This window comes from Panthera uncia (genome assembly GCF_023721935.1).
Source record: "Panthera uncia isolate 11264 chromosome A1 unlocalized genomic scaffold, Puncia_PCG_1.0 HiC_scaffold_17, whole genome shotgun sequence".
Taxonomy (NCBI): Eukaryota; Metazoa; Chordata; class Mammalia; order Carnivora; family Felidae; genus Panthera; species Panthera uncia.
Window position 1 is genome coordinate 100,702,707 of NW_026057577.1, and position 11,852 is coordinate 100,714,558.

General features: G+C 33.4%; 1 protein-coding gene across 1 annotated transcript in view; it reads right to left on the reverse strand.

Moving 5' to 3' along the window:
• The window catches only part of GABRA1 (gamma-aminobutyric acid type A receptor subunit alpha1), a 56,670-nt gene extending 45,036 nt beyond the window's left edge, over positions 1–11,634 (reverse strand). Inside the window, exons 1-2 of the mRNA XM_049647832.1 lie at positions 11,343–11,634; positions 7,820–7,932 (exon numbers count right to left, since the gene is read on the reverse strand). Coding sequence (XP_049503789.1) covers positions 7,820–7,932; positions 11,343–11,416 — 187 coding nt within the window. The 5' untranslated portion in view covers positions 11,417–11,634. The remainder of the gene's footprint in view (positions 1–7,819; positions 7,933–11,342) is intronic.
• Positions 11,635–11,852: the final 218 nt, after the last annotated feature.

Genomic DNA, 11,852 nt, shown 5'->3' on the forward strand with positions numbered 1-11,852 from the left:
TCTATTAATTCAGAGAGGCAGTCACTATATGGAGACTAAATGGACTAACATTAGTCATCATAATAAAGTATATCTTAAAACCCCACTTGGAAATAGTCCTGTTTGGAAATTGAAAATATTCTGGGCTCCCTACATAACCATCAGTGTGTACTCTTGGAATGGACAATGTTTCAACTCCTTGCCAATATGCCTGGGGCAACATTTTTGCTCCCTATCCTTCATTTTCATTCCCTAAATTCTTTAGAATAGTTGGCAACTTTCCCTAGCTGATATGTAGAGCTACTTAATTGTGGCTGCCTACAGCCACTATATCTGGATATGGGGTAGAAACTCACATTTCAAGATATCTAATCAATCCCTAATCCTTTCGTGTTTTCAGATTCAAAGTACTCAAATGATACAGGTATCTTCCAGGACAAAAATAAATAAATAAATAAATTTTATTGTGGCAGGGATTAATCTCATTTCCATTGAGAATTTCCCTCCTTTCTTCCTTATATTATAGGCAGTTTTTACTGGGAGAGGGTAACCTTTAGAGAAGAATATGATGGTTGTGCTGGAGAAATGGGTTTCTTTTGGTCTATATTAAGTCTTGAACAAGACTGTATAATCTGTAATAGCTTTGAGGCATCATACTTCCTGTTTGCATGATAGCATTTTAGTTACATGAGACGAAACTATAGCACTCTTGGAGGAATATGACATCCACTTAGGATTTTGTTTTCTCTTAAATTTTCCAAAATGGCAGAGTTTCTCATCTCAGAAACACTACAACATTATTTTTCAAAGAACGAGTTCAGATTCTACCTGAAAAAAAGCACAATCATCTACAGAAAACATTTTTAAAAATATTCTACATTGGTTGTAGAATCAAGATGAGAAATAAAAACTATAAAAATTTCAAAAGTAACTGCACAAAAAATAAACTGCAGCTGTTCACTAATAACTTGATCTTTATAACTTGAGCATAATCTCAGTGGCTACATTTCATCTCAGGAACTTCTTGGCACTGATCAGAAGATGATTTATATACAATAGGAAAAGATGAGAGTAGAAAGTTTCTAAACATGCTACAACATTCCTTTGGGTATCTAGGTTGGATTCATTAGACAAGCTGGCTTCAGGAACTGACTGGAGATCTCAGCCAGGAAAGGTTAAAAGGTGTTCTCTGTTCATTTTAACAATTCCTCTTGGGTTTTTGGTAACTGCTTTTTCTCAAAAATTCAACTGAATTATGGAATGTCTGGATACAGTATTTCTGGGGAAATGGATTGCATTATGCCAAAGTCTGAGCATCGGTTTCATACCTCACATTAAAAGCACCCGATAAAACTACAGCAAATTCAGAGAAAAGGATCCCAGAGTCCAATTTCAAAAGACAATACCAAAGACCATTATCTGGCAACGTAAATATAACACCACTACCACCAACAAAAAGTACTGGATGAATCTAACCTTTTAAATTGTTTTGGATATTGTCAGTAACTTAGAATCTTTCTATTCTGTCAAAAGCCACCACATTGTCCTCTTAATATCTCAGCCTCTTAATTTTTGCAATTCTGGCTGTTTAATATAAATATAAAATGTATGTGTTAGCTTCTGTTGAACATGAATAAAATGGTTGCTTCTGATATCATCATCACACAGGATACAAATAATAATACAAATAATACAAAGTTGAATTTTGACAAAGAGGTAAACCATACTGCTTTCTCTACCCCCAATCACCTAAACTTTACAAAGTTACACAAAATTTCACAAAAGTTGATTTGCTTTTTTTCCGGAGCACTTAGTTTTCCACCTTTACTTATTTTGATGTAGAAAGAACCGTAACCAAAGAACCTAAACTAATTCTCCAAGGAGTTAACACCATTTTGCCAGCTGTGCACATATCCAAGCCAGTCACCTTCCTTAGTCGGAGACGTTTGCATCTTAAAGCTGAGATCTCTTGCAATAATTGGGCTAAAAGAAGTCTAAAAGGTCTTATATAGCATAACAAATCCAAAATTGGGAAAATTAGAAAGTTAAGGAGAAAGTTTGCTTTGAAGCATAAGATTGGTTGTTAAATATTATGTTAGTACTTTTAAAAAAGGTTACCTTGAGAGAATAACCCCAATTATATTCCAGTTCCAAATATTCATCTAAATGATATATTCAAGTAAAATATGAGAGAAGTAAATAAATAAAAACCCCAAATCTATAAGACTTATGGAAAAAGGAGAAAATCTTAACTAAATATCTCTTAAGGGTGTAGAAGGGATAAGTAAAGTACATTATCTACTCATCTAGCTCTCTACTTCTCCCATCCACCTAGGTTTGTCACGTGATGAGTATGCATTCACTCTCTTTCCTTTACCATCTTCATCTTTTTGGCTTAATGATGAAGTCTTTGAGAGGCATCCATCACCCTAGATGTTATTCATTGAGGTTAAACCTAAGGCAAAATTAAGAAATTATATTATTTCTAGAAACTACTGTTACAGGGAGGGAGAGAGTCAAAAATGTTCTGTAATCCTTTCAAAATGTGCTTCAACCAAGAAAGATATCATTCCTTTGGCACTATCCTTTTAGAGTTCCATTAAAAATGGTTTTACCCTGGGGCACCTGGATGGCTCAGTCAGTTGAGCACTTGAGCAGGCCTGCTCTGGAGTTTATTTAGTTCAGGTCATGATCTCACGGTTCTTGGGATGGAGCCCCGAGCTTTGGCTCTGCACTGACGGCACAGAGCATACTTGAGATTCTCTCTCTCCCCCTCTCACTCTGACCTTCCTCTGCTTGTGCTTATGCTTTCTTTCTCTCAAAATAAATAAATAAACTTAAAGAAACGGTTTTACCTTAATCAGTTTTCCAAGGAGTGAAATAAAATTGTTTATAGAAGAAAAGGTCTTTTGTAAGCAAGATGCTTAAGAAGCCTGTGAACAGGAAGAAGGGCAGCCCCTCAGCCTGGTGTTATGTTCCAGACAATAAACTGCAAACATCAGCCCTGCTCACCCTGGGATTTTGTCCTATTATTGATAAAATGTAGCCTATATAGAAGGCTGTGCAAAAGGAAAGGATGTCACTGGAAGGGCATTACCTATCCTTAAACACTGAAACCTCCCTTCAGAATTGAGTTTGGGATCTATGTTTATGGGTTGTTTTTGTCCCCCACCAAGAGTGCAGGGGGGAACCAATGTGATAGTGGCCAAATGTTAACTCAGACAGTTGCAATTCAGGGGCTGCATCATTTAACGCTTTAGGAAGAAATTCAGGTTTCATTAATATATTTTAATCATAGCCAATAAGGAGAAACCTTCAGAAGGTGAACTCAGAATGTGTTTGGTTTGGTCCTGATTTAAAGAGAGAAGAGGAATCTCGATTAATCAAGGAACATGTGAGCCTACCAATCTTCATAACACAGATTCCTCTCTTTTACCATCTTCTCTGTGTTCTTCTCCTTTACCTTCTCTATCCCTCTCACTTCCCTCTTCTTATTTTCATTTTATTTACTTATTTATTTATTTATTTATGAGAGGCAGGGAGGGGCAGAGGAGAGAGAGAGAAAGAAAGAAAATCTTAAGTAGGCTCCACGCTCGGCTCCTATGTGGGGCTCCATCCCACAACCTTGAGATCATGACCTGAGCTGAAGTCAAGCATGGGATGCTTAACTGACTGAGCCACCCAGGCTCCCCTCCTCTCCTTATTTTCAATGCCCAATTTGCTCACCTTTCTTATCTAACCTTTTGTTTCTCATCTTGCCATTCTTTCTGGCTTTTACCTTCTCCCCTCCCCCAACGATTGTATTCTGTAATGACCAGGCTTTGGGCAAGAGCCTTTCCAAAACATGCTTTAGTCCCTAGTTCAAAGAAGAAACAGCCCTCTATACCTTGCCCTCAAAAAAAGAGATTTGTAAATAAGAATGAATCCCACAATTTCTGACAGTTTTGTTTTGTATTTTCTGGCTACTGATTATTTCAAATTGAGTCTATTTAAAGGTTTCTTCATTAACTTTGTATTTAAAATATGAACATGGCCAAGGGTGCCTGGGTGGCTCAGTAGGATGAGCATCAGACTTCTGGCTAAGGTCATGATCTCACAGTTCCTAGGTTGGAACTCCATGTCGGGCTGTGTGCTAACAGCTCGAAGCCTGGAGGCTGCTTCAGATTCTGTGTCTCCCTCTGTCTCTGCCCCTCCCTTGCTCATGCTGTGTCTCTCTCTGTCTCTCAAAAAATAAATAAACGTTAAAAATTTGTTTAAAAAATAAAATATAAACATGGCGAACTTATTGTTCTCTTTTGTTCCTGACTAAAGTACATTCTATCATTAGAATTCCACACATTGTATCATTGTATTCCTTTTTATTTCTTCTATTACAAAAAGAAAGAAAGAAAGAAAGAAAGAAAGAAAGAAAGAAAGAAAGAAAGAGTAAGAAAGAAAGAGTAAGAAAGAAAGAATGAATATCCCTTCCAGGGTATATTTCTTTATGTGATCCTATCATTTTCCCAGGATTGCTCTCTGGGCTCTGAAAAGGTAGACTTTTTAAATAGTGTAACAATATCTGCAAACTGGTTTCTATCATCTAGATGAACCAAGCTTCATATTTTGTTGCTTAGTTATTAGATCCACTGTGTGTGTCTCCAAAGAGTATTGCTATACCTTCGGATGGCAGTGTGTTTTTCTGAAAAACAGGTCATGATGAATTTGCACATACAAGAGTTTGTTACATTTGTCTCGAGTCTCAGTTTATTACATTTCTATACCTTTGGAAGATACTCAGAATAAAACATCCCTGCCTTCTGCATATGTTACTCTTCTTATAAAACCAGACTTTTGTCCTAATAGAGAAGAGAGTGGGCCCATTTCTCTTGCTAGAGATTACCTCAATTGTGATCACAAAGCTATTAAGAGGAAACTTTTACTCTCTTAGAAGCTAATGATAATCTTTCAAGTATTTCGTCTACATGGACTTTTCATCAGTGAAAATGGGTAGATAAAGAAGCAAATGGATCATGTGACAATAACAACAACAAAAGTACACTTTTGCAATGGAGATCTACTGGAATTTATGTTATACTTCGCACAAATCTATGGTAAAGAAATGAAATTAAAATAACTACAGAGAAAATGCATTCAATAATTTCAGCTTATAGCATCCAGAAATCATGGGGGTAATGTTTTTCTAATTCTGTAGCTGATTGTGTCTTCGAAAATATCTAAAAACTATGTTTAATATTCTAAGGTGTAGTTTTCTAAAGACAGACATTTTCAAAATGTACTTAAAAATATTGATGACTCAGGAGATACATGTAATAAACACATACCAGTATATCACTTATGGCTAAAAACTGCACTCCAAGAAAATTAACAAAAATTAAGTGAGTCAGTATTAAAGTTTCCTCATAACTCTCAAGTTTATCAGATTTAATTACAGTACATCCCAGGATGATACATAAAATAGAAACAGAAGCAAAAATTTGAGCTACTTTTCAAATTTTTTGGTCTATCATATCCTTAAAATCACTGTTTCCAGGAATAATAAATATCAGAAAAGTCATCTTAGCAAATATTAAAGCACATCCATTCTTTTAAATTTTCTTGAGTCCTTGAATTCTCTATTATCATAGCACATTTTATCCATTTCAATTAAAAAGAATATACCTCGACTACATTTGGCTAACTACTATTCCTGTTCTTTAAATACATGTCTATTTTTGTTATTAGGAGGCATTAAATCAGTATTAAAAGTAAATTCTAACAAAGTAGTAATGTTGCAGTGTGAATCAATGTAGTTGTTTCTGTTAACAAATCTACCATTATCTCAGTTCTTGAAAATTAGCTTTTCAACTTATTCTTAGTCTACCTTATATCTTCGAGTTCTGTGTCTCTCCAAGACCCAGGTATGCATATAAGAAGTAGATAAATGCTTCCTGCTTACACTATATTTGATTAAAGAGTTAACATACACATGTCTATAATAGTTAAGATATATAATTAAATGTCAATGAGCAGTCAGGGTCTATTACTTACACTCCAAACAACAATACAACCACACAGCTGATCATTAAAGGTGTGTGTGTGTGTGTGTGTGTGTGTGTGTGTGTGTATGTGTGTATTATACAACCACACAGCTGATCATTAAAGGTGTGTGTGTATATATTTAAAAATCCTTTCACAAACTGAAAATTATGCACACCAAGCTGACAGAGGATACTCATATTCATATGTTGAATTTCCTAAGCCAGAATGAAAACAACGTTTTCTAGATGCATTATAAAATTCTGCTGATTTAGTAAGGACTGGTGTCATGGAGCAGGAAGTAAACGAATCAGATGCATGCCCATTAGTACTTTAGAAAGTCTTTTTTCTAAAAGTTATATCACTATCCTGTTTTTCTTTTTGTACATTCATCCCCTACCTGCAGTCTTTGTAATTTATTTCAAATTTTATGATTTAAGGACAATTTTCCTGAAGCCAATTGAGATGTTTAGATATACACAAACATTACTGCAATACATCACATACACGGTTATGCACTCCATTTTCTTAACAATACATTTGTTCCTTAAGATTTTTTTTCTAAGAATGTAGAAAAGGAAAACTAGGTGGAATTCACACCTGAAGGAATTTGTACAGCATGTGTAAGAATGAACGTTTTAATTGACAAGAAAAAACACCTGGTAAGACCTCTGAGATATATTTGAGTTGTGTCTTTGACACAGCAGTTCCTCTTAAACCTCTGAGACACTAAGGGCATTTGGCAGCCTCAAAACAGACCCATGATCCCCATCTATGTGATTACACTATTCAAAATATAAAAAAAAATAGACTGTAAGTGCAGTCTACCATTCAGTTTTAAAATCAAAATTTGGATTCTTAAGCTTATTATTTGTATATGTTTGCTATCTAAGTAAAGAAGAGCTGACTTTCTTAATATTGCCACTTAATTGTAATTTAAATATTCCTGTTAAATAGTTGCTAACAAATGCTTCAGAGAAAGTGTAGCATTAGCTATAGCTGGAAATCATAGATCCTCACCTTCGTTTCCTATGTGACTTTAAACAATAATTTATTTCCTTGCTTCCCTTGTTTTACTCTTAGATCAATATTTTGTTTTGTTTCATTAGTCGTTGTTTAAATAAGATTGGTTAATTATCTTATTCAAAGGTTATTAAAAAAAGTGTGTAATAGCTAACACTATTTACTCTTATTTTTATAAATATTGTATTATTAAGTGCTATTTTCTTCCTAAGTAGAAACTCATTAGTGTAACCAATTAATTGGTAAAGAAAGAAAAATATATTTTTACTACAGAAAATTGAGATTTAAGTTCAAATGCATGGTTAAAAAAATTACCATCTATCACATTCACCTTTTATCCTAGAGTTGGTGCTAATCTAATGCAAAATAGTGGATCAATATGTAATATTCCAAAATAAATGTTTAGAGCATTAGGCTCAGAGATAATCTACTTGAATTCAATGCAAACATAGCAATGCCAAATGAAGTAGATGTAGCCTTTGGGCTGGAAGGGAGAAAATTATCTTCATGTTTCCCCTGGATAATCAAGTCATTGCACAGAAAACATTATGATTGACAAGCAAATGTAACATTTTTAATGTAATTATGAGAAGTTTGTATCTGCCTTTTACTACATATAGGTATGTGCACAGAACTACCTTAGTAAATTGAGTTAACAATGAGCCATCTATTAAAAATAGGATTAGTCCATTAAACTACATACTGCCATTCTTATTACTCTATCATTTAGAAGGAAAGCAAGGCTTCATTAGTAAATATTTAATACTGTTCTCTAAAATAAAAACACAATAATGTGACCCACCTCCCAATCCTGGTCGCAGACGATTGTCATAACCATCGAGGAGTCGGTCCAAAATCCTGGTGAAGACTGTAGTATTGTCTTTAAGTTCATCTTGTAATGAGGGTTGTCCATAGCTGAAAAAAAAGCATAAATTCAGGTATTAATCTAAATTATACATTTCTATTAAAACCTTTTTCCAAATAAACCCTTCCCTGGATATTCCTACCTTCTTTTCTATTGAATCTTAATTTGAAAATTCCTTTTGGTAAAGTAAAAAAAAAAAAAAAAAAAAAAAAAGTAAGATTTTAATTTTTACCATTTTCTCATATTTGTTCTCACAGATGGTAAGTTCTTTATTCTATTATTTCTTCTATGTAAGCAAAATAACAGTAAATGTGTTTTGTCTCTTTACATGTATAAATTTCAGCACATATACAATGCTATAATGCATGTTTTCTCTGGGCAAGCAAGAATGTTAATGCATGCTAGGGAGAGAAAAAAAATCTGGCAAACCTCTTCCAAAATTAAAAAAAAATGTATTTATGAGCTATCAAATTAATAGTTTTGTTTTCATTTAATTAACATGCAGCATTAGTCTAAGATTTCACCTACCAACATAACCTTCCTTCAATCCACTTTATATATATATATATATATATATATATATATATATATATATATATTTGTCCTTCTGATATCCTCTCAGGGTATTTAGATGAGACAAATAGTTAAAACTTGTTTCTTAGGATAATTATAGTTTCAAGTCAGTGTGTAATTTCCATTCCCCTAAGGTTTATGAACCAATTTTTGTGACGTGTCTATTTAAAACTCTAATTGAATTTGTATCATTTCTGTCTTAAAAATAAAAGATACCTTGAAAAAGACATGTTCCAATATTCTTAATTTATGGTTTAGTAAACTGTAGCGTGGGATTAGATTTTGTTTAAGAAAACACAGCTATTTGTGAGCAGAGCTTAAACTCGAATTCAGTTTTCTTCAACTTTTAGTCTAAAACTTTAATTCTATTCTTCTATCCTGGAGTAATTGTTTCTATTTAAATCTTTTCATTTGCAAGTATAGTTCCTACCCCTTATCATTAATCTTTGAGTTTCAACCACATAGTGACCACAGTTCAAATATTGTGTATTTCTTCTATTAATCACATTATCATTTTTGCTCATTGAATCATATTCTATGTAATGATTAGGATGACACTTCCAAAAGCCTTTGAGAGAAGAGTTTTCTATCTTAGGGTGGATCACACTCACTGATATATTTCAATAATAGCTCTGACCTTGAGTACAAGAAAAACGAGTTCAGAATGTAAACTAAGAAACACCACAAAAATATCACTTTCATACTTTCAACTTAATATGCTTTCGGCTTCACTCTTGTTTGTTTATATTACTGCTCAATGTAAAAAATTAGTAATTGAAACCAGGATACACTTATTTGACCAGAACAAGAAACATAATCAAAGTAACATTTCAAAAACAAAGACTATTTTTTAAAAGGTACTTAATTTTATATTGGCAAAATTCAATGGACATTTTTCTGATAAAATTTGAATTTAATAAAGCTATTAAAACTAAAAGCTCTTCATGATATTAAATATATGAAATGTACCTCTATGAAACAATTTTTCATTCTCCTAAATTCAACATTATACCATATAGATTGAGAGTTTACTCTCCTTTGGCAAAATTAAACATCTTACTAGTTTTTTAAATCAAATTTTTACTGAGCTTTGTGTCTTCCAGGGTGTCTCATTAGTAGATAACACCAATAAAGCAAAAATAGTTGTCTGAATGCAATTATTTATAAAAACTCGTCACAAAACGAACTGCCATGTATGCATCTTTCAAGGATATTGGAAGGTCATCTTGATAAAGGTGGAAAAGAAATGCTAGTACACTTTAAGTTGTGAGGAAGGCCTGATCAAGGGGTCTAAGGAAGAAAGCATGAAATAAGAAGGGGGAAAGATGAGATGGGGTGACGTGACAGAGCACAATTAGATTGTTGATAGGATTCCTAGAATATGCGGTTGTCTATTACCTTTTCCTGCATTTTCTTTGTGTTTAAGCTTATATCAAATTCAGGAAATGTTTTTATCTCTGGTTTTATCTTACAAATGCCATTTCCAGCAATTGTATTCATTGTCATACAAAAGCCAAAAGAGACTTTCCTTCCCTCCCAGAAAACTAGTTCTGCTATCCCAACTGGAATAGTAATCTTTATTTCATGGGATTTTTCTAATCAGGTTATTCTTTTATCTCTACTTCTAATTTACCATGTCCAGTTGTAATTGTCAGAAAATAACCCCAGGATAAAGAACAAGATTATGTATTGCTCTTAAACACTTATGCCAATGTAAGGTTTCCTAAACTGAAAATATAATTCAAAAAGAAATGTCAGTTACAGTACCTGATTTTGATTCCATATGAACCACTATATAATAAAACGCTGTGCACTAACTCCATCTACAGGTCATTACAATAGTAACACTTCTTATAATTTTTCAAAAGCAATGAATAACATTTAACTCCTCAGATTAAGAGTATCTGGTTATAGGGAATCTCTTTATTATCTGGTAAGTCATTATTTACCATACACAATAGCAGAAAATAAAAACAGACAACTTCCCAACTCAAAAAATCCTCCTAAATTCATATCTTTCCAGCTAGTGCTTCTCTCCGCCTTAATTCATGAGAGTTCACTTTCCATTACATTTTGAAGAACCTTAGGTGTTTATAATACGTCTAAAACGTTCTTATGGGCCATAGGAGTAGACTACGCAAGAAATACAAAAGCAGATAAAGAAAAATCTTTAGCTCTTCTTGGTTCTTTGGTCATTTATATCATTGCTTCTATAATGTGTTTATATGCTTGATTTGATCACTAGTAAATATTTTGAATATGGTTAAGCACATTATTAAATTTTTATCATAACTCGTCTCCATAGCAGTTACGCTTAAATGGGAAAGTTCAATTTTACTTAATGTTCTCAAATAGTTGTTTGGCATATTCTACCTCAATCGATTACACAAATAATGGTTTCAAAATAATATGCACATGCATTTATAGAGACGTATGACTTTCAGATTACAAATATTATTTTAAACTTCCCACTTTCATATAGTCACAAGTTACTCTATGATCTTTACAACTGGCTAGAAATTTTCTTGTTGGAAAATCAACTCACATAGTACACAGACATTAATTGGAGTAACTTTTTCTATGAATTAGGAAACAACTTATTTTGTTCAGTTACAACTGAACAGTAAAAAGTTCAATTTAAGCTTTAAATGTTGAATGAATACATTCCTTTAACAAAAGCGTGTTAAGTGTATTCTAACTATCACGCAAATAAGATGATTATTTTTTCATACTGCTCTTCTTTATTCTTAGTTGGAATTTTATTGCAGTTAAGTTTTTTTGGATTCCCTTAGTCATGAATTCATCCAAGGACAATTTTCTTCCCCCTGAAAGAATAAACAAAAAGTTACAGAAATTCTCATGCAGATTTAAAATAAAGTACCCCCACCTTCTTCCAGTCAATGTGCTCAGAAGGAGGGTCCAGGCCCAAAGATAGTCAGAGAGACCCGGACTTTTCTTCATCGCGGGCTTGTGCAGCTGAAAAGTAGAACAAGTAGAGATCAATGTCTCTTGCAAGAAACATCAGGTTATAACCACTAGGGCTGACTGAGGCAGTTCAGATGAATGCTTTGAAGTCAGGAAATGACCTCACTGGGATATGACACCTCATTGGAAGCAATGGAAACCTGGACCATCCATTCTCCACTTTCCCTTCCATTTCTCCATTCAGAAATATATCAGTGCCTTAATTTCTCCTGTAAAAGAATACAAGTTGAAATCCTTTCAGGTGACAATACTGCTCAACATGAAAACTGTGAGTTTTTTTTTCCTCCAGGTTTTATATTTCTAATATAGCTTGAATTACTCTCTTCTTGTTGTTTATCATTTGAGAATATTGACCTTTCTGATTTGAGTTTCCACGCCTGAACTGTGCATTGAAATTTGTAAGCTGGTGTCT